The following is a 22,215-nucleotide window of genomic DNA, read 5'->3' as shown; positions in this document are numbered from 1 at the left end:
GGTTGAGATTTTTCCTTTTTCTTTAGCGCTTGCTTTTCTATTTCAAAACTGCCCAAACACACGGTTATACTTGAAAGTTGGAATAGCTTGAGGAATGCCATGGAGGTTGATATTCTCCCAGGGACATGAAATGACTCTTTTTTCTGGACCATGACTTTGGCACAGCTGATCCTGATATGGGAGGGAGAGCTACCACATTTTTCTTTGTGTATGCTTCTAGCAGCTGTTTGGGAGGATCTTGACCCAATAGTGTTCCCCACGCTATTTCTTATGAAATGGTCTTGGCTATGTAGCAGCTTTTGACTCCCTAAATCCCCCTAGGCTGCTGCCCTCATTCTGTCCTTGTTTAGAACATTGAGAGGTTTCCTAGGGCACATGCTGGGTGAGAGCAGTGTGAAAAGTCAGGAAAAAAAAAAATTAGCTGCTTTTAGAACAAGGCTGGGCATCAGCACCTGTCCAGCTATACCTATGTGATGTTTCAAGAACTCAGCCTCTTTTTCCATCGGCAATAAGGAGCTAAAAGATTAACTCAGATCTTCTGATGGCCTGAATCTTTGGGTCAAAGGGAACGATCTCCAAATCTGAGCCTACGTGTTAGTTTTGGATGGATTTGTTGGCCTGAGATGATAGTCTGCCACCTGTGAGGGGACCCTGTTTTTACAACGCATGGCCAAGCTCTCTGCAAATGGAAATGGCTGCACTGGGTGTTGGGGATGTTTGCTACCTCCTGCTATTTTTGTGGTTTTGGTCCTCCCATTATGGTAGGACCCCTGGCCAGCATTATGGCTTGCATGTCAGCCCCAATGGCTACCTTGTCATACTCTGAGGTACTACTGCCTCTGCAGCACAAGTTTTATTTCCTTCAATAAAAGGAGATGAAAATTAAAAAACAAAACAAAACAAAACATGTAGAGATAATTTCCAAAAAAAAGAAATACAGGTGGCTAATAGAGCCTGAAGAAAAAAAAGGTCAACCTCACTAGTAGCAAAAGAAACGTTGGTTAAAACAGAATACCTCTTTTCCCCCCTGCTTATCAGATGGAGAAAGGTCTGAAAGCATGGTCATAGCTAGAATTTTGAGGTTGTGGGGAAATCTACATACTTCAGGCTGACCTGTACCCTAGCACAGTCCTTCTGGAGGCAGTTAATACAGTTTTGCAGAAGCGTTCACTTTTTACCAGCCCTTTGACCCAGCAATTTTGCCTTTAGGAATTTATCCCAAGACTGTGGAAAATTTTAGCTACAAGGATATTCATTTCAACTATGTGAATAGCAGTAAAAAATTTACTGGTAAGATTATTCAGTCTTATGGTGCATCCGTAAGATTGAATACTATGTAATAAAAATCTTGTAAAAGTCAATGAGGCATGATGTTTGCAATATGCTGGTAAATGTGAAAAGCAGTTTACAAAGCAGTATATAGAAAATTATTCTAAGTTTTAAGAGGAAATATATATGTACAGAAAAAAGGCTGGAAGGGGTGTACACCAGAGTGTTGACAATCATTCTCTCCAATAGGGGTATTGCAAATTCTTTTCTACTTTTTACTTGTTTGTGTTCTCCAGATGTGTATCACCAGGTTGTATAACTTTTGCAATAAGGAAGAAAAAACCATAAAAGTTATTTTTAAAAAGAAAAGAGAAGCATCTGGGTCTAATATTTTACAATTCCCCAGAGTAGAGAGCAGGAGAAGCCCCACAAAGGAAGCAAAAAATTCAGGAGCACTTTTGTAGGAAAGATTTAAGAGTTGAACACTAGCCATTTCCACAGATTGGAGAGTCCAAGAAGATGGGTGGAGCAGTTTATAGATATGCAAATCCAGAGATTACGATTTCTTCTTAAAAAATTACAGAACCGCACATTTTTTCCATTTCTTTTTGAGATGTGAATAGACAATCTGCAGGCCTCTGTAAGCTCTCGCGTGGCGGGGAGCTTGGGAGATGGTAAGAAAATGCTGGACTGGGGCTGTTAGAGCACAGAGGTGAAGGTGAAGGACACAGGTCAGCCTGCTGCCCTCGTTCAGAGCCTGCCTTGCCACTTAACCAACAGTGCAACCTGAGGCAACTTGCTGAAACTCTCTGTGCCTTGACAATAATGGTGTTTGCCCCATTAAGTGAATTAATACAGCAGAATGTTGAGAATCATGTGTTTAAACATTTTTAAATGTACCCAAGATTTGTTTTAATCAGGTGTGGAAAGACACAGACGCAGAAATGACTGTCATGGAGGAAGAAGATTATAGTCACAGATCCCTAGAAACAAGGAGGCCTGGCACACCATGCAGGGCCACATGAAGAAGCACCAGGGTTGGTCAGAGGCAGGAGTGAGGGGAAAATGTGGGCAAGAGTATCTACTATGACTGTCACAGTAAGCAGGCTAATCAGGTTAAGGATTGGTTAGTTGAATAATTTCACCTCTCTCTGGGGCATAGGGACCATCTCTACTTAATCTGGTACCTGGTCTTAGAGTGATTAGGGCAGGGGGTTAGTGGCCCAGAGTGTGAGATCTTGAGAATGGAAATAGTTGGGAAGGTATAGCTCTGGACTGATTGGTTTGCATATGCAGAGTACACTTGTGGGTGAGTCCTTTACCATCTCTAAGAATTAACCAGAAGGTGGGTAGCATAGTTTCTGAGTAGTCTTTCTCCAGAGTCAGCATAGACCCCAGATATCAAAACAGCAGAAATACAGAAAATAAAAAGGCATGATTCATACACAGTGCCTGCACAGAGGAGGCACTTTATAATGTTAACTTCATATTGGTTGTAGCTCTGTCACTCTGTGGGACCTTTGGCAAGTCATGGACTTTCTGTCTTAAATTTCTGCCAGATGAGGATATAGACACTGGCTACAAGAGGAAAAACTTTCCTGAGTTCAAAGTCAGGCCACCTGGCTCAGGTGGTTCAATCCATGAATATTCACTGATTTCCCGTAGGCAAACCACAGCTAGAACATGAATGCCCTGTCAGTTCCTATTAGAACAATGGCAAGAGCATGTCTGCTTTACCCACATGAGGCCTAATGTGTAGCAGGAGCTCCATGAATGTTTGTTGAATGAGTAAATCAATTTGATACTGTGACCTCAATGGAAATGAATAGAAATAGACTTTTTTTCCTTTTACATCATTTCCAAATATTGGGGGATTTTCTGGTTATTCTTTTATGATTGGTGTATAGCTTAATTCTACTGTGGTCAGGGAACACATTGTGTGTGATTTCATTAGATGTGGTGAGACTTGCTTTATGACCCAGCTTAGGGTCCATTTGGGTAAATCTTGCATGTGGACTTGAAGCAAGTCTGTCTTCTGAGTCCAGTTGATAGAAACTTGTCAATTAGGTCGCATTTGTTTATCATATTGTTCACTTCTTTAGTACAAGGATTTTTTGTCTGCTTCTCCTGATGAATGGTGTGTAATATCTCCCACTCTGATTACAGATTTGTCGTTTTTTTCCTATTAGTTCTGTCAATATTTATTTCATACATGTGGAGTCTGCGTATACAAACTGAGAAGAGTTAGTTAATGTCTTCCTGATGGACTGACTCTTTCATCATCATAAGTTTTTGTCTTCAGTAACATTTTTTGTCTTAAAGTTGACTTTATCTTACTTTGTACCAACTTTTTTTGGATGAATGTGTGTGTGGTAAATCTTTTTCCATCCTTTTACTTTAAACCTCTTGGTCTTCCATAGGAAATAGAAAATATTGTTTTGTTAAATCCATTATGACAATCTTTGTCTTTTCATTGCAGTATTTTTTTTCATCTAATGAAATTACTGATATATTTGGTTTTAAATCCACCATCTTACTATTTTTTCTATTTGTGACAACTCTTCTATGTTACTTTTTCTCTGCTTTATTGCTCTAATTTTGGATTAATCAGGGTTCTTTAAAAAAATACTTCCATCATTTCTCCCCTTTATTGCCATGTTCATTCTACATTTTGTCTCTTCTTATGCTGATTACATAAAGACTACAGTATGCATCTAGCTAAGACTATTACGATTTGCTCAAGTCTAATAGAAAAGAGTACTTTCATCACTTCCCAGATAGTGCAAAAACCTTGGAACACTTCCATTTAATCCCCTTCTACCTTTTGTGCTGTTTTCACCATGGTATTTTTATTTATTTATTTATTTATGGCTGTGTTGGGTCTTCGTTTCTGTGCGAGGGCTTTCTCTAGTTGTGGCAAGCGGGGGCCACTCTTCATCGTGGTGCGCGGGCCTCTCACTATCGCGGCCTCTCCTGTTGCGGAGCACAGGCTCCAGACGCGCAGGCTCAGTAATTGTGGCTCACGGGCCCAGTTGCTCCGCACCATGTGGGATCTTTCCAGACCAGGGCTCGAACCCGTGTCCCCTGCATTAGCAGGCAGATTCTCAACCACTGCGCCACCAGGGAAGCCCTTACCATGGTATTTTAATGACACATGTATTTTAAACCCCATAAGACATTATTATTTTACACAGTTGATCTTCGTTCAGATTTACCTGCATAGCTCCCCCTTCCATTTCCTTCATTCCACATCTAGGATGATTTGTCCTGTGGTCTGAAGAACTCCCTTTAGTATTTTCATCTTGGAGAACTCTGATGACAAAGTCTCTCCCCCCTTTTCTTTTTAAATAAATTTATGTATTTATTTATTTATTTTTGGCTGCATTGGGTCTTTGTTGCTGCGCATGAGCTTTCCCTAGTTGTGGCGAGCAGGGGCTACTCTTCGTTGCGGTGTGCGGGCTTCTCATTGCGGTGGCTTCTCTTGTTGCAGAGCATGGGCTCTAGGAGCACGGGCTTCAGTAGTTGTGGCACGTGGGCTCAGTAGTTGTGGTCCACGGGCTCTAGAGTGCAGGCTCAGTAGTTGTGGTACACAGGCTTAGTTGCTCCGTGACATGTGGGATCTGCCCGGACCAGGGCTCAAACCTCTGTCCCCTGCATTGGCAGGCAGATTCTTAATCACTGCACCACCAGGGAAGTCCTCTCTCCACTTTTGTGAAAACCTTTATTCTCTCCAGGGGGTACAGAATTCTAGGCTGACTTATTTTTTTCAACCCTTTGAAACTGTCATGTGATTATCTTCTTTGTTTCCTTGTTTTTTGTTGAGGGGCCAACTGTTAGCCTTATTGCTGCTCCTTTGAAGGTAATGCTCCTTTTATACTCTGGCTGCTTGTAAGCTTTCCTCTTTGTCTTGGATTTTCCATGGTCTGATTTTGATGTGCCCTGGTATGGTTTTTTTTGTAAACTGTACTTCTTGGGCTTGATATCTTTCATCAGTTTCATACAATTCTTGGCCATTATCTTTTCAAATATTTCTTCCAGACGTTCTCTCTCTCCTCTTTTGGAATTCCAATTATACGGATGTTAGATCTTTCTAACACGTAGAACGTAACTCTGTCCTAACTTCTAGAGTTTAGCCCTTCAGGGACCCCTATCTGAAAGCCTGGGGCTATTTAACAGGACCCTTCCTCCTTGGGAGGCTCTGAACTCCAATTTTTGTGTCCTCAATCCTGGGAGGATGCCTGAAGTTTTGCTTAGCTTCCCAGCCTGTTGGCAACTGCCTTGGAATTGGCAAGTGGCTTAAGGGGAAAAGGAGACACAAGTGTCAGGCTCACCTCGCTGTACTTCCCATCTCTCTGGATTCTTGAGTCCTTTCTGCCTCGATAGCTCTCCAGTGTCTTCAAGTACATGCTTTTAGTGTTTTACCTACCTTTTCCAGTTGTCCTTGGTGGGAAGGTTTATCTGTTACAAGCTAGCCTGCCGTAGCCAAAAACACATGGTACTGTGTGGAAATGACAAGAGATGGCTTCTGCCCCTGGGACTGAGGGTCCATTAAAGCCTGATATGACACTGGCGTAAAGCACAAGCAGGATGCTATTTTAAAGAGAATCAGAGAAGACATTGATTCTGATTAGGAGCATCTGGGAAGCTTTCCTTGAAGAACAGGAAGGATTGTGACATACACTTTTTGGAGGGAAGGGGAGGCGTGGGGATGGAGCACATTGATCGAGGTGGGAAAACTTAAGCCAGTCTAGGCTGATATTATTGGATGGGTGACACGTGAAGGGCTGGAGTGAGGGCAAGGAGAGAAGTGTTGGAACTGAAGCCAGGAACGTAGGTGTGTTCCACCTTATAAAGGCATCTGTGTCCCAGGTGGAATTTGGACATTTTTAATATGTGATAGTGGATCATTGATGTTTTGGTAGCTTGGGGTTGACTACTTCTGGCTCTGCCTGCACGAATTGTGCAACCCCGGGAAGTCTAGCAGAAAAGTCCTCTCTCTCTGCTTCTTGATTTTCTCCCTCGTAGAGTAAGAATCCTCATCCCTGGCTACTCCACCCATGTCTCAAGGTTCTAGTGAGGCATAGATGAGCTCGTGGACACCAATGTGCTGGGACAGGAATGAAACGTGGCCAGGGCAGAGGAGGCGATGAGGGGTCCCTTCAGAGCCACGTACTAGCCTGTCAGGCTGTGGTCTGAAGAGGGCCGTTGCAGGAACCCCACAACTTTCTGGCATTGTTTGTGAGTCACAGGATGAGGATGGCTGGATCTCCAGTGAACCAGAGGGCCTTCCGAAGTCCTCGGTCCTGACTGCCCCCCAAAGCTGTGGCATCTCTGCCCCAAAACCCAGGATGGGACCAGGCACTGCCTGGCCATCCCGACAGGTGTGGAACTGCCTCTCTCCAAGTTAGATCATCCCTCCCAGGTGTTCTGGGCACTTATCTGGTCCTTCCTTGTTGGTGATGTGCCATGAACTGAGGCATACAATTGGCCTAACCCTCTGTACCTGGTTAATAGAGAATGTATGATGCACTGCTGTAGCTTTCACCTGCTGGTCCTGGTTTCCTTTGGGGGCCCCATCTTCCAAGTCTACTTCCTCTTCCATGAAATACACCTGCAGTCCTTTAAGACAGTCTTCCTAGCTCTCTGAATTATGGAAGGATCAAGGTACATGAACTAAGTCTTTATTTCCCGCTCTAGGACCTCATCCTGGAATTCTTAGAGGTAGGCTCCACCTGGGTACGGTGACCACAATCTTGAAAATATAAAAATTTAAAATTTTTATTTAGCAAATGCTCCTGTAGGGCTTATGATGTACCATTCATTTAATCCTCATAACAATTCTGTGAGCTAGATATAATTATCATACCTATTTTATAGATACGAAACATCAAACAGCAGAGAGAAATTAAGTATTTTGCCCAAGGTCACACAGCTAGTCAGTATCAGAATGAGAATGCAAACCCAGACTGTCTGGCTCCAGAGTCTGTGATCCCCCTCCCCCTCACTCTGCTGTCCTGCTCTCCCTTGCCTGATGACGGGCCACTCAGCCCCTCTCCTGTTTGGTACAAAGAGCTTTATGCCTCCCCTCTGTGCACAGAGCAGGCTGGACTCAGCCCCCAGCAGCCCTCAGGGAGGTAAACTATGTAAAGGGATGGAATTGTCGCCTGGGCATCCTTGGCTTCCCCAAGTGCTAGAGCAGTGCCTCAGGACTGCTCTCTGGGGCTACTCCACAGTTCAGCTAAGGACAGGCCCTGTGTAAGAGCTGTTTAAGGGGCTTTACCTCTGACCTCCTCGTTCAGTGGTCTCAGCCGTCTTGAGGTCCAGAGTATAAAACATAATGAGATCTGGGGTGTGGGTGGGCAGCATGTCAGGGTGTCTGGAGGCCTGGAGCCTGAAAGCAGAGCTATAGGAAGGTTCAGGTATGTGCGCAGCCCGTGAGCAAGTAAAGATGGAGACTCAAAGCCTCGTAGTGTTATTCTCAGCATCCAGAAGATGCCGTTTCCATCCAGGTCAACTAACGTCCAGAGGGAGGAAGGCCACCTTACCTGGGAGTACCCGAGCCCTCTTCAGCATACACTGTCACATCTGCATTTCTCCAGCCACTTGGTACCTGGAACCAAATCACCTTTTCATTCCATAAACATGTCTTCCAACCTATCATGCTTACTCTGGAGGAGCCAAAGAAGGATGAGAAACAAGTCCTGCCCCTAAGCAGTTTGTAACCTCTTTGGGGATATGAAGGTGTCTGGGACGGGTGAGGAGAAGGTCTAGATAATAAGCCCGCCTTGGAAGGAAGTCCCTGGGGGCTGCTTCAGTAGCCCACCGGAGGGCAATCTCTAGGTCCATCCATGTTGCTGCAAATGGCATTATTCCGTTATTTTTTATGGCTGAGTAATACTCCATTGTATATATGTACCACATCTTCTTTATCCATTAATGTACATAGTCTTTTTAAAAAAACTCTACTCAAATGGGAGCTTCCCTGGTGGTACAGCAGCTAAGACTCCCTGCTCCCAATGCAGGAGGCCCGGCTTCAATCCCTGGTCAGGGAACTAGATCCCACATGCCGCAACTAAAGACCCCACATACTGCAGCCTAGATCCCATGTGCCACAACTAAGACCCAGCACAGCCAAATAAATAAATATTTAACAAAACAAAACAAACAAACAAAAAAACTCTACTCAAATGAAGTCTAAGTGTGCTCTGTTTCCTGCCAGGAGTCATCCTGGAAAAAAGCATTTCAAACATCTGGGTAGGTGGTGGGCAAAGAGGTAGGACTTCCCAGACCTGTCTAGCTGAAGCATAAGATGAGAGAAGAGAAGAGGTTGGAATCCAGAATGAGCTTTCAATCCTAAGCAAAAGAGTACGAAATCACTGGCCGTTTCCCAGATGTCTGTAACCCGAACCTCTCCTCTCTTCCAGGAAACTCCTGCCGTCCCTGCTGAGCGCCAAGTGTCCCCCTCCATCAGGTCTTCCAGCCCGAGGACAGGGATGGGGAGACACGGAGGATCCCGCCTTTGCTGCTGTCTGTCTGTGCTCGCCCTCCTGCCCGCCCTGAGCCTGGCGCAGTACGAGAGCTGGCCCCACTACCCCGAGTACTTCCAGCAGCCCGCCGCGGAGTACCACCGGCCTCAGGTGCCCTCCGACGTGGTCAAGATCCAGCTGCGCCTGGCGGGCCAGAAGAGGAAGCACAGCGAGGGCCGGGTGGAGGTGTACTACGACGGCCGGTGGGGCACCGTGTGTGACGACGACTTCTCCATCCACGCTGCCCACGTTGTCTGCCGGGAGCTGGGCTACGTGGAGGCCAAGTCCTGGACTGCCAGCTCTTCCTACGGCAAAGGGGAAGGTAAACCGCTCCGCGCTTGGGAACGGAGCACTGGGGTCACCTGGAGAGCCCGGGCACAGGCTTCTAGGGGGATAGCCTGGCAAATGGAGCTGCAGTTACTGTCAAGTAGCAATTCCTGATAATACGCCATCTGGGCAGCCTCTGTGCCTGTGCTGGAAGGTGGGAGCGGAGGGGTGCCAGGGAGGGGGACGGTGACCACCGGTCCTGCGTTGCCCAGGACTTTCCTGGTTTTAGCACACAAAGCCTGGCAGCCTGGGAAACTCCTCGTCCTGGGAAACCAGGCTGGTTAGTGACCCTAGGGAGCGGCTGAAGTCAGTCTGTGGTCATCTCTTGAGCCCTGTGCCGTGCCTGGGGCTGCATCAGTCAGGGGGAGACGGTGCCTTTCTTCCGCCCCCTGGAAGGAGTGCCTTTTGCTCTTTGTCACAAAGGCTGCCCAGAGGCTAGTGTCCCCTGACTCTTCCGCCCTCCTGTCCCGGTAGAGTTCACGCTTTTAATACCAACATGCTGTTCCGGGCTTGGCCAGGACAGGAACCGAGTTGCTTTGGGTTTTTCACTTTGATTGGCTTCTTCTTTCCTCCCTTTTTAAGTCAATACACTGAAAAAAAATTGGGGGGGTGGTAATTTTGAGGGAGGGCAGGTGTTGGAGCCCAGAACCTTGGGCTTAGTCCTGTGTTAACCTAACTAACTATATGCTTTGTGGGAATATATTTATCCTCCTTGCCCTCAGTTTCCTAATCTGGAAATTAGGCTCTCTAAGAACCCTTGAAACTGTCATAGTCTGTGGTCTTAAATGAGAAAGTAGATAAGGGTCAAGGACATTATTTAAAAATAAAATCTGGACTTCCCTGGTGGTGCAGTGGTTAAGAATCTGCCTGCCAATGCAGGGGACATGGGTTCGATCCCTGGTCCGGGAAGATCCCATATGCCGCGGAGCAACTGAGCTCGTGCGCCACAACTACTGAGCCTGCGCTCTAGACCCCGCAAGCCACAACAACTGAAGCACGCATGCCACAACTGCTGAAGCCCCGGTGCCTAGAGTCCGTGCTCCGCAACGAGAGAAGCCACCGCAATGAGAAGCCCACGCACCACAATGAAGAGTAGCCCCCAGTCGCCACAACTAGAGAAAGCCTGTGCGCAGCAACAAAGACCCAATGCAGCCATAAATAAATAAATAAATAAAATAAAATAAAATAAAATCTCCAGCTGGAGTGCCCCTCCTTGGGTTAGTAAAGCAAAAGCAGCTCTTCCACCTGGCCAAGCAGCTGCACAGGTGTCAGCGTGGGCCTGGCTGCTGGAATCAAGCAGAGGTGCCCAAACTCTCCTCCTGGATAAACGGATTAGTGCCACACCAACGGCATAGAATCCCCTGGGGTGCTATCCCATGATGTTCAGAATTAAGGTCTGCGCTGGAATCTACGACTCTGTAACTTTTGGAAGCCTCCCATGTAGCCAGGTTTGGGAGTCACTGAAATAGATCATTGTTATGGTCCCTTGCAACCCTTGCTTTTGGTTATTCTAGAAATTATAGGAGAAGGAAATAGCATCTCATACATGTCTCACCTCTGTGTAATTGAATACGTCTTTTTGGAATAACAGGATCAAGACACGGCAGTTAAAGTAAAATGTTCTCTGAAGCTGGCTCTGGGTTCCTTACTATGACATGAGTAAAAGCAGCACAGATGAGTTAGCATACGCTGTTTTAAAACCCATTTGCTGTCTTTGTTACAAAAACTCTGGACACTTCTCCATCCTTTCACATCTTCCTTTATTCTGCTAGCTGAGTGTTCTGGGGGTAACATCAGATTTATGTTTTCTATTCCAGGCTCTCTAAGCCTAATTATTTTATAACAGGTATTTCCCAATGACTTTGGGGTTTTTCTAGTGACATCTTTATTTTCTTTCCACCCAAACTTAAAATTTACCTGTCATCAGGTAAGATGGATATGGTTTTTCCCCATCCCAGGTTCACCTGCTCAGGAGCAGGCATGGGGGGGCTGGAGAGGTGAGTTAGCCTGGCTCAAACTTTGCCATCCAAGGATGATGAAGAGAGAAAAGTTCACAGGAGTAGAGGGAATTTTCAAGGGAACGATTAAAATCGCGGTCCATGAAGTCCACACTGGGTGAGTAGGAAGGTACTCCATGGAGCCGTTGAAGGACTGGGGAAAGCTGCTAGGATCGATGGATTGTGGGTTGAGATTGCAGTACTAGAATGAGTGTGCTAGAAAGATGGAGTTGTAGGTGCAGATGCACAGCAGAAGTGTTGAAATGGAGATTGGGGAGGGAGTGCAATTGTTTGTAATGTCAAGGTCTAAGCTATGACCATGGGATGCTAGCTGATGTAGGGTGGAGGAGAGTCATTGGAGGGAGGAGGTATAGTAACTTAGAGTATTGGAAGGGTCCTCTCTGGGGCTATTGAGACCTTTGAGACTTAGGAAAGAATAAGTGCCAAAGAGAGGAAGGGAGAAACTGATGCTAAAAATTTTAACTGTCATGTCTCTAGGACTTTAAGGATTATGCTGTCTATGTAAAGTGGTACTTGGTTTATCATGAGAGACCCTTTAAATGTAAAATGTATTTGAATCTCATCAGCATCAGTTTAGGATTTTTAACACTGGGTACAAGGGGGGCACTCAGTAAATGTTAATCAACTGATTCAGTTTGATTTGGAAGGCAGCTATGCTCACCACGATACCACCAACGCTGATTCAGTTTGACTTTGAAGAGTATTAAAAACAGTTGGCATAGTGACCAGTGCCCTGGGGTGTGCTCCAATGGGGTTTAGTCGGCTCTGTGGCTGAACTGGAAACACTGTAGGTGAACCTGTGAGAGGCCACCCGCCCAGGAGTGCCACCGTCATCAACTCCTCTGAAGTTCAGGCTGTAGTAATGAAGCTGGGGAGAACATCCATGGACCTTCTAGGTTTTCCAGCCTAGCCTTTCAATAGATCTTTTCTCCCAAAACATCTCTGAGCTCAGAGAAATCATGGGCCCTTTTAGAAGGTTCTAGAGGGGACAGCTGCCCCATTTCTCACCTTCTGGATGGCCTCACAGCCACCTGAACCTCAGATGGTTGCTCTCCTTTGCCTGTCCTCAGATCTGAGGTTAGATGTGATTCCCCCTCACCCCCTCGTTCTTCAGATCAGAGTGACAAAGGCAGCAGATGACCACAGTGGGGTCCTGAAGCTCCTAAGTTGAATGATTTCCATTGTCCCAACAGCTCTGGGGAATACTGGCATTCAAATAGAATTTTATTTATGATGTTTATCCTCCAAATGGTCTGTTAACTTGTTTGTACATCTCTTCTCCTTTCATCAGGGGAAGCATTTCTTGGACTAAATGAGTGGAAAGAGTAAAATGAAGTTTTGCTTCGGATTGGCATATTGCATCCAAAGTTTGAGCCCCATCTGTGTCCCTAGTGCAACTTTCCTAGCAGCTCTGAGACGGCTTGTACTGAACTGTGTCCAGAACCACCCCGCATTCCAACAGCAGAATAAGAGCTGGTTGCTTTGGAATCGGAACCGTCTAGTTGTTAGGCATTAAGCATACAGGAAAAAAAAATGTCATGAAATCAGGCCAAGTTAGTTTATCATGCCTGCATCTGGGGCTAAGTAGAAATTTACATTTCCACTATCTAAGAAAGTAACTGGTGGGAATGCCTAGAGGGTAGAATTATTGGGGGTGAATTGAAGCTTCTTAAGAAAGCAGCTCTTTGGGATAATAGTTTCCATTAGTGCTCCAGGGTGCTAATTTCAAATCTTCCTTATCAGAAAGCAAAGCAGGCCCTGGGGCATCTGTTTTGCAACTCTCCCTGGTGCTTTTAGCTGTGTGCTGTCCTGTTTGCCATCTCCTTAGCCAGGGTGGTTTCTCTCACTGCAGATGGAAATAGGGCTCTGTTTCTTTTCACCATCTCTGTCCATTCAGCAGCTTTGCTACAGAATGTTCCAAAGAAGAGGCCCCGCTTCAAACGTGGAGGGTCTTTTCCGTTGCTAGTACTTAGCAAGACAAACATTGGTTTGTTGTTGAAACAGCAATCGATTAGGGAGCATATGTTTCTGTGGAGCTTGATGGCTTGGAAACGAGGCCAAACTAAGAAACCAGTTGGAAAACCTCAGCCCAGATGTTTTCAATAAGCCCTTTGTTCCCCTCAGTGCGTCTGAGGTGCTCTCCTTTGAGCCCTGAGCAGCCATCTGTTGCAGCAGACATGTCTCAGCGGGGCCTCGAAGTCAGGAGACTGGCCCCGGGTCCCCTCTGACCTTGAAGAACCTCAGATTCTCCTTGGTTTTCTCCTCTTTACAATGGGAGTGTTTTTATCTGCTTTTTCCTTGCATCATGGAAACAACAGAATTCATTGTTTTTCTGACTTACTGGAAGGAGGAAGGAGAAAGGGAAGGTGAACACATACTAGGCACATATGTTATCTCATTGAATCTCCATGGCGACCTATTTGTTGGTATCATTATTTTCACTTGAGAATGGGCTTGGTGAAGTAGTTGACCCAGTCACGTGGTGCCCAAGCCTGAGGCAGACAGAATTTGAACCTAGGTTTTCTGACTCCATTATACTATAGAGCAGGGGTCCCCAACCCCTAGGCCATGCACCGGTACTGGTCCGTGGCCTCTTAGGAACCGGGCCACACAGCAGGAGGTGAGCGGCAGGTGCGCGAGTGAAGCTTCATCTGCTGCTACCCGTGCTCCCCATCACTTGCATTACTGCCTGAACCATCCCCCCCCGGAAAAATTGTCTTCCACGAAACCAGTCCCTGGTGCCAAAAAGGTTGGGGACCACAGTACTAGAGTCCTCCTGGAGTCCTGAGAAAAAGGAGAGCTTTGACTTTGTTTCCTTTCATTGTGTAGTAATACTAATAAAACTCACTACTTGAAAACCCTCTAGCACTTAACATTTTTTAAAAATTTTAATTGTGGTAAAATACACATAACATAAAATGTGCCATCTTAACCATTTTTCAGTGTAGAGTTCAGTAATGTTAAGTACATTCACGCTGTTGGGCAACCCATCTCCAGAACACGTTTCATCTTGCAGATCTAAAACTCTATACCCATTAAATAACCGCTCCCCAACCCCCCTCCCCCAGCCCCTGGTAAACACCATTCTACTCTCCGTCTCTATGATTTTGACTACTCTCAGTACTTTATATATGTGGATTCATACAGTATTTGCCTTTTCGGGACTATTTCACTTAGCATAATGAACTCAAGGTTCATCAATGTTGTAGCATGTGTCAGAATGCCGTTCCTTTTTAAGGCTGAATAATATTCCAGTGTATGTATAGACCACAATTAGTCAATGGACACCTAGGTTGCTTCTACATTTTGGCTATTGTGAATGATGCTGTAATGCATATGGGTGTACTGATATCTCTTTGAGGCCCTGCTTTCAATTCTTTTGGATATATACCCAGAAGTGGGAATTGCTGGGTCATATGGTAATTCTATTTTTAATTTTTTGAGGAGCCACCCTACTGTGTTCTACAGGGGCTGCACCATTTTGATAGGGATAGAGTAAGATAATCCAATCGTTTAAAAATCCCACTAAGAGATCATGGACAGAGAGGGAACTTTGGGAGACCCCTGTAAGTTAATGATCACTCAAGAAAGCAGGCTTGCTTAGCAATAAAACCATGCAATAGAAGCATGAGACAGGCCTCAAGACAATAAAACAATGGTAGGAAAATGACACCTGTATCCTGCCATTGAGGTCAGTAAGTTAACGATTCCTAGGACATGTTCCTCTGCACGCACTAAAAACAAAAATACAGGAGAAAGATGACATTCCAAAGTAGAAGAACCTCATTATGCTGAAACCTGAGATGATTTACCTTATTTTAGCATAGATTGCCACCTTTTTTGCTAATTTCCATAGCGCCATGACAGTCCTAGTTGGGCCACAGAGGGACAAAAAACTCCCCCCCCACCCCGATGTGGAGGAGGAGCTGATGATGGAAGCCTGACGTCTACTCGAGAATGAGGAAGAAGGTGGTCTTCTACCCCTCCCCACTTTTCCTTTGATTATAAAAACGTAGTTCACCCAGCTCTTGGGGCAGTGCTCCCTTGCCTACCTGCTTGTATGTCTCACAAGCGTCCTATATTATTAAATCCACCTCTTACCTATCACTTTGCCTCTTGCTGAATTCCTTCTGTGCCAAGACATAAAGAACCTGAGCTCCACCGAGCCCTGAGACGTGGTCTGTGGTTTCAGTGTTACATTCCTGCCAACAGTGCACAAGGGTTCCAATTTCTCCACATCCTTGCCAACACTTATTATATTCTGTTGTTGTTTCTGTTTTGATAGTAGCCATCCTAATGGGTGTGAGATCGTGTCTCATTGTGGTTAACCCTCTAGCACTTTGCACTCAGAATTCCCCACTTACTGCAAATCAGGTAAATGCACAGGAGGTGAGCAGAGTCCCACGGCCTCCCAGGCAGATTGCCCAGCTAGAAACCAGCGCTGCCTTCACCTGACTTCTGAAACGTGAGGAGGAGGCTCTGTGGGTTAGCCTAGCTGGGCCATCTCTGAATCAGTGGATGGGAGACATCAGGAAGTGGAAAGAGCACTGAAAGGACCAGGGTTCTGGGTTCAGGAAGGTGGCCTTGCACGATGAGTTGCCTTCTCTGAGCTCGTGCCATAGTCAACATAACTAAAATCATCACCATCATCATCATCGTTACCATTTTTTGAGTAACTATGGACCAATGATAAATTAGGCACATGTCATGTATTATCTCTAATCTGCACACGCCCCTGTCATTCGAGTGTCATTATTATCCCCACTTTACCGACGAGAAAAGGGAGCTTTGATCAGGGTCATACAGCTAAGTGGCTGAGCCAGAATTCGTATCAAACAGCTTAGTATCCAAAGTCCCTGTTCTTCCCATTATACCACGTGCCTTCCGGGCTTAAATCTGATTTCTACTCTAATCATGTTCAATCTGCCACATCCCTAAATCACATCCCTCTGGCAAGGGAATCCAGATGGTCTAGAACTGTATGCGATATCTCAACACACTGACCAATTGATGACCACAGACAGCTGCCAAAATTAGGGAAAAACTCTCTTTCTGTGTACGCGCTTGGTGCCCCCAAAGACTCAAACCTACTCTGACGTGGAGCTTGGCTTCTCTCTTCTCTGCTTCCTTAGGGCCCATCTGGTTGGACAACGTCTACTGCACCGGCAATGAGGGGTCCCTCGCAGCCTGCTCCTCCAATGGCTGGGGTGTCACTGACTGCAAGCACACGGAAGATGTGGGTGTGGTGTGCAGTGACAAAAGAATTCCTGGGTTCAAGTTTGACAATTCGCTGATCAACAACATAGAGGCAAGTCATGTGCTCTTTTTTTTAAAAATTGAAGTGTAGTTGATTTACAGTGTTGTGTTAATTCCTGCTGTACAGCAAAGTGATTCAGTTATACATATATACATTCTTTTGTATATTCTTTTCCATATGGTTTATCACAGGATATTGAATATAGTTGCCTGGGCTATACAGTAGGACCTTGTTGCTTATCCATCCCATATGTAACAGTTTGCATCTGCTAATCCCAAACTCCCACTCCATCCCTCCCTCACCCTCCCTCTCCCTTGGCAACCACAAGTCTGTGAGTCTGTTTCTGTTTCGTAGGTAGGTTCATTTGTGTCATATTTTAGATTCCACATATAAGTGATATCATATGGTATTTATCTTTCTCTTTCTGACAAGTTCATGTGCTCTTGATGACTCCTTCATGTGAATGTTTTCCTTCTTCCATGTATCTCACTTCTCACCTATGATTCCGAGAAGTGTGTGTGATCACTTTTGTGGCAGGTGGGGGGACCTAAACCAATTTCATTTGGTGCCAGGGCAGTTGAGGAAGGATTTCTGGAGAAGAGGCTGCTATCAGTGGGGAAAGGGCATTCCAGACACAGAGAACGACTTGGGCAAAGACACAAAGGCACGGAGGTGTGAACTGGGGATGAGCAGGTCGGTACCACTCAAGACTGTAAATTATGAATGTGGAAATAGTGTGAAATGAAGCTAGAAAGGCCTGTGCTATGTACAGGAGCTTGCCCTTTGGACTAGGAAGGTGTATCAGCTAGCAACAGCAGTGTAACAAATTATCCCACCCCCCTCATATTTTGCAACAAACATGGATTTCTTGAATAGCTTCTGAGGGTCAGGAATCCAGGAGTGGTCAGCCAGTTCACTCTGCTCAGAACATCTTATGAGGTTGCAGTCATCCTGTCAACTGGAGCTGGGGACTCCTCTCCCAAGTTGACTCCTGTGGTTGTCGGCAGGTTTTTGCTTCCTTCTGGCTGTCAGCTGGAGGCCTCTGGTCTTCTCCACACAACCTCCCAATAGGCTGCTTGAATGTCCTTAAGACATGGCAGTTGTCTTTCTCTAGAGTGAGTGACTCGAAAGAGAAAGAGAGAGGGAGCAAAACATGGAAGCTGCATCTTTCATAACCTCATCTCGGAAGTGATGGGCCGTCATTTCTGCTGTATTCTATTGGTCACTCAGACAAACAGTATGCAGTGTGGGAGGAGATTACCCAAGGGTGTGACTACAGAAGGTAGTGGTCATTTGGGGTCATCCTGGGGACTGGCTGCCATAGGACAGTTGTCCCAGATCTAGCTGGGGATCAGAATCACTTTTATTTTATTTTTTTTTAAATAAATTTATTTATTTATTTATTTATTTATGGCCGTGTTGGGTCTTCGTTGCTGTGCACGGGCTTTTCTCTAGTTGCAGTGAGTAGGGGCTACTCTTTTTTGCGGTGCGCAGACTTCTCATTGCCTTGGCTTCACTTGTTGCAGAGCATGGGCTCTAGGTGCGCAGGCTCAGTACTTGTGGCACACGGGCTTAGTTGCTTCACGGCATGTGGGATCTTCCTGGACCAGGGAACGAACCTGTGTCCCCTGCATTTGCAGGTGGATTCTTAACCACTACGCCACCAGAGAAGTCTCCAGAATCACTTTTAAAATACACTGGCACCTCATCCCAGACCTCCTGAATGAGAGTCTCCCACTCTGGGACCAGGTTATTTTTTTTAAGCTCTCTCAGATGATTCTGATGTTGCCAGCCTGACCCAAGTCAGCATTTGGGAATGGCAAAAGGGCTTGTGACCCTCCTACATTTATGGCTAAATTTCAGATTGATCTTTTCAACAAGTTCTCCAGCCAGAGAACAAAATGAACAAACATATAATGCACTCCTCTTGTGTGCAACATATGTGGGGCTTAGGACAGGAAGATGAGGCAGCCAAGACTCCCTCCTCAAGGGGACTCCAAGCCCCAAGGGGATGTTGGATCTGCCATGAATCCAGGCCAAGGAGCCTTCACTGTGCTTTAGCTTCCAGCTGACCTCAGGACTAATGCTGAGGAGAGGTGACTCTTGAAATTGCCCTATTTGGGCTCCAGAGGAAGTTCTCCCCAGACTGTGGTCTTTACATTTTCCTCCCATGACTCACTCTGTCCCGGTCTTTCTCATATGCTCCAAGAGCACACTGAGTATGCTGGGAACTGGTCCAAGCCTGCATGATAGTGTGGAAAAGGATTCCCAGCCTTCTCTCAGCTGGCAGCATGAGACCACCTCTAGTTGACACTCTTCAAATGCTGCTATTTTATTTGGGATAACTACAAGAGATGGTTACAGAGTTGATGTACTTTATTTAGTCTTCCAGTTCCTGATGACAACTTTGCTTTACCATGAAGCTTATAATTTGGAGGGTGGACTTATCCAGTCCAGTTTCACACTTTCCATCGCCACTCTTTATAACCTCATATGAAATAATTAGCACCCACTCATAGGTATCTCATCTTTCCAATGTTGGAAGCTCCAAAGGGCAGGGCTTACATCTAATTCACCATCGTATCCAATAAAAATAATGCTGGGTACCTAATGGGAACAATATCTCCAATTCCCAAATTTTCTTCTTCCCAGAAATGAAAACCAAAGATCATTCTCCACTTGGGTGAAGAACATCCTAGGATAAAATATCAAACTAAACAGTGATGAGAAATGCGTAGAAGCAAATCATTCCTTCATAGTATTGCCCTGCCTAATAGGACAATGAACATGTGTGTGACATCTTTGAGGTTTTTTTTTGGTGGGGGGGTCCACAGAAATTTTTTAGTAGTAATTGGATCTAACAGTATTATAATTCTACTGAACAAGTTAAATCAGGGATCTCTAAATTTTGGAATCCCAGTATGAATCAACTACAAATAAATATTAGCCCATATCTATCACCAATGACTGATATGTTTCTTTCTAATGAATTGGCCATTACATTTCCAAAGTTCTGAAACGGCCAACAGACCATAGAAAGAGACTTCTTTAGGCTCCTGCTTGAAACCAACAGCTTCAGCAAACTGCTGGCCTTGATTCAGGGCCAAATGTGTGACATTGTTAATGGGCTTTTACTCATCCTACAACCTCAGGATAATCCACATGGATTGTCAAGCAAAGATCCAGGCTTCTGGGCATCAGAAAGTCACTGATAGCTTGAATCAAAGGAGGGTGGGCCAAAATGTTTGTGGGTTTTGGATTGGGAAAATGAGAAGGCTCATCTGTCACTAGAAAAAAAAAATAATGGTTCTGGCAAAGGACTCTGTGAAGGGCACTTCAACAGAGAAGTGTTTATGGAATAGCTCTATGGGCCAGTTCTACTGCTTAGCATTTAAAGGGGAAATAAGATGGGTCATAGAGAAAGCAGAACCTTAATTGGGTGGAATAGGCAGAAAAATGACTGGAAAAAAATATGTTGGCGAGAACTTTCTTATTCTGGAAGAGCTGAGATTCTGTGATAGGAAAGCTTAGTATCTACCTTTATTCTGGACATTTGTTGGAGGCCTGCTGTACACACATCATGGTCTGGGACACCACTGGGGAAAGTAAACATGACCCTTGTCCTCTATCCCTTATAACCCAAGAAGACAAGATGCATGCCTCGGGGAAGGTTGGAAGATCATTCCAAGGCAAGGAGCCTAGGTCCTAAATGAGTTTACAGTAGCCCAGAGAGGGCTAGCTGAGGGGAGTCTGGTTTAAAGGGCTGGATAACTTCCGCAGCCTCTAAGCTTTGTATTTTCCTAGAAGGCCTCCCTCTTGCTGTCATACGAATCAGACTGGTTACCATGGACCAGACTAGAAGCTTTCCTGTCTAGCCAGGGATGCTGTGGAAATTTTCAGTTGATGGGTAGTCCCCTGTAATCTCTGCCCTTTGGTATCTGCTAAAAGTAGGTCATCAACAGGCCTAGATCTCAGGGTGTCTCACGAGAACCTCGGAGAGTTACCAGAAGATTCTTCCATCCAGGACTTTGTGGCTCAAGCTCATGAGTACGGGCAGGGTTGGCCCGATGGGTAGGGAGCCGCCCAGACCACCTACCAGGAATATTTGTGGGATGTGAGAAGTTTCTCCGAAATACCTCGTGTAATAGCTGTGTCAGTAGCTTAAGTCATGGAATCACTCGTCTTGGCTAGAGAAATGTCCCCTGTTAGATGTGTGTGGACCACAGGAAGACATGTAGGTTTGGTGGACATGCAGCTAGAGGGGGAGTCGTGACTCATGATACCCAGAACTGCTGATTAATTCGCGTGAACACAGTGGATGGTCTCTACTGGTGGAGCCCAGGGCTCAGCTCTGCCTTTCCTGCATGTATCAGAAATTTGCGTGGAGATTAAAATGTATACTGATAATATTTATAGGAGACACAAAACTAGGAGGGATTGCTGGGCTAAAACATCATGGAGTGAGATTCAGAAAAACCTCAGGAGGTTGAAATAATAGACCCAAACTGGTACATGTTAGGGATGAATATAAGGTCCTATATCAAGGTTCACGGGGGGGCGGGGGGCGGGAGCGGGGAATAGCTAAAGAGCAAAAGCCAGGGAAAGTGACTGAAAACACTGATTATATTTAAAAGATCCCTGAAGGGAACTGGTTGCCTAAAAGCTCAGTATAAGCCAAAAGTATGGTATGGCTGCTAGAGAAGTGAATGTAAACTGATACACTGGGGGAAGACTTATTTCCCTAAACTCCTTGCTTTTTGGACCAAGAACTAAGTGCAGTTCTGGGGTCATCTCTTAACTGTGTCTCCCAGAGGAGGGACAAGCCGAGTGGAGACAGGTCTGGAAGCCACATCATATGAAGAAATGAAGATACTGTGTCAAGAAAAGAGATAGGGGGGTGGGGGGAGACATGTCCGTTCTCTTCAACTATTGAAGTGCTACCATGGAGAAGAGTGTGATTAATGCTAACTTCCAGAACTAAGATGTATGGGGAGGGATTGGGATGTAGATTTCAGCTCCGTGTGAAAACTCTTTAAGGCTGAGTGATGGGGCTACACATTTCAACACAGTCTGAAGACTCTATAACACAGGGGATGGGGCTTACCTGTTAGAGGTGAGCTCCTTGTCACTAGAGTAACTCAAGCAGGAACTGGATGACCTCCTGCCAGGTATATCACAGCCAGATCCCTACATGGGAAGGACACAGGATGAGGTGATTACCAAGTTCTAAGATCCCTTGTTTCCCTGCATCTATGAAAACGCACCCAGCCCACACAGGGAGTGCACACTAGCTGGCTATTGGCAGTGCCCACCATTGTGTGAATTGGGGTCATGCATCTTACACACACACACACACACACACACACACACACACACACACACAGAAGGGATGCCAGCTAGTGTGTGTGCTCGGGATCTCTCTCTACCGCTTCTCTGGCCCGTCATGACTTTGGCCTTGAAAGCAGACACTTTTCACCCACACTCTTCCACATCAAAGTGAAAATTAAAGCCCCACTCCTCTCAACTTCCCCCGGTTGGGGGCCCATAAATTCAAAAGCAGCCGAGAGTGAAGTGTCAGTTAATACCTTCTCTGTGTCTTGTGACCCCAGATATAAACAATTAGGCTAGTGAAGGTCATGAAGAGACACCCCATCTCTTCTCACCCTTATTTTGAAAGGGTGAAGCCGGGTTCTATAATATCCACCCTCGTTGACGCGTGGAGACTGGGAACAGATCACAGACCATTATAGATGACCCTCACAGGCTTGTGCCTTCTCCGGAGCACACTGGAATTCCCCAAGCAGAGAGTGGAAGAAAA

At 45.6% G+C, this 22,215-nt stretch overlaps 1 protein-coding gene and 1 non-coding gene across 3 annotated transcripts in view; one reads left to right on the top strand and one right to left on the bottom strand.

Annotated features, from left to right (window-relative positions):
- The window catches only part of LOXL2 (lysyl oxidase like 2), a 104,611-nt gene that overhangs the window by 21,020 nt on the left and 61,376 nt on the right, over positions 1-22,215 (top strand). For both annotated transcript variants that reach the window (XM_061200704.1, XM_061200705.1), the window contains exons 2-3: positions 8,694-9,117; positions 16,273-16,448. In XM_061200704.1, coding sequence (XP_061056687.1) covers positions 8,763-9,117; positions 16,273-16,448 — 531 coding nt within the window. In that variant the 5' untranslated portion in view covers positions 8,694-8,762. The remainder of the gene's footprint in view (positions 1-8,693; positions 9,118-16,272; positions 16,449-22,215) is intronic.
- On the bottom strand, positions 19,368-19,504 carry LOC133098452 (small nucleolar RNA SNORA2/SNORA34 family). Its single transcript, XR_009702157.1, has one exon. It is a non-coding gene; the product is annotated as a small nucleolar RNA SNORA2/SNORA34 family (small nucleolar RNA).

The sequence above is a fragment of the Eubalaena glacialis genome, chromosome 9, assembly GCF_028564815.1.
Source record: "Eubalaena glacialis isolate mEubGla1 chromosome 9, mEubGla1.1.hap2.+ XY, whole genome shotgun sequence".
Classification (NCBI taxonomy): Eukaryota; Metazoa; Chordata; class Mammalia; order Artiodactyla; family Balaenidae; genus Eubalaena; species Eubalaena glacialis.
Note: the sequence above shows the minus strand (reverse complement) of the source record. Positions and strands in the feature narration are given on the sequence as shown.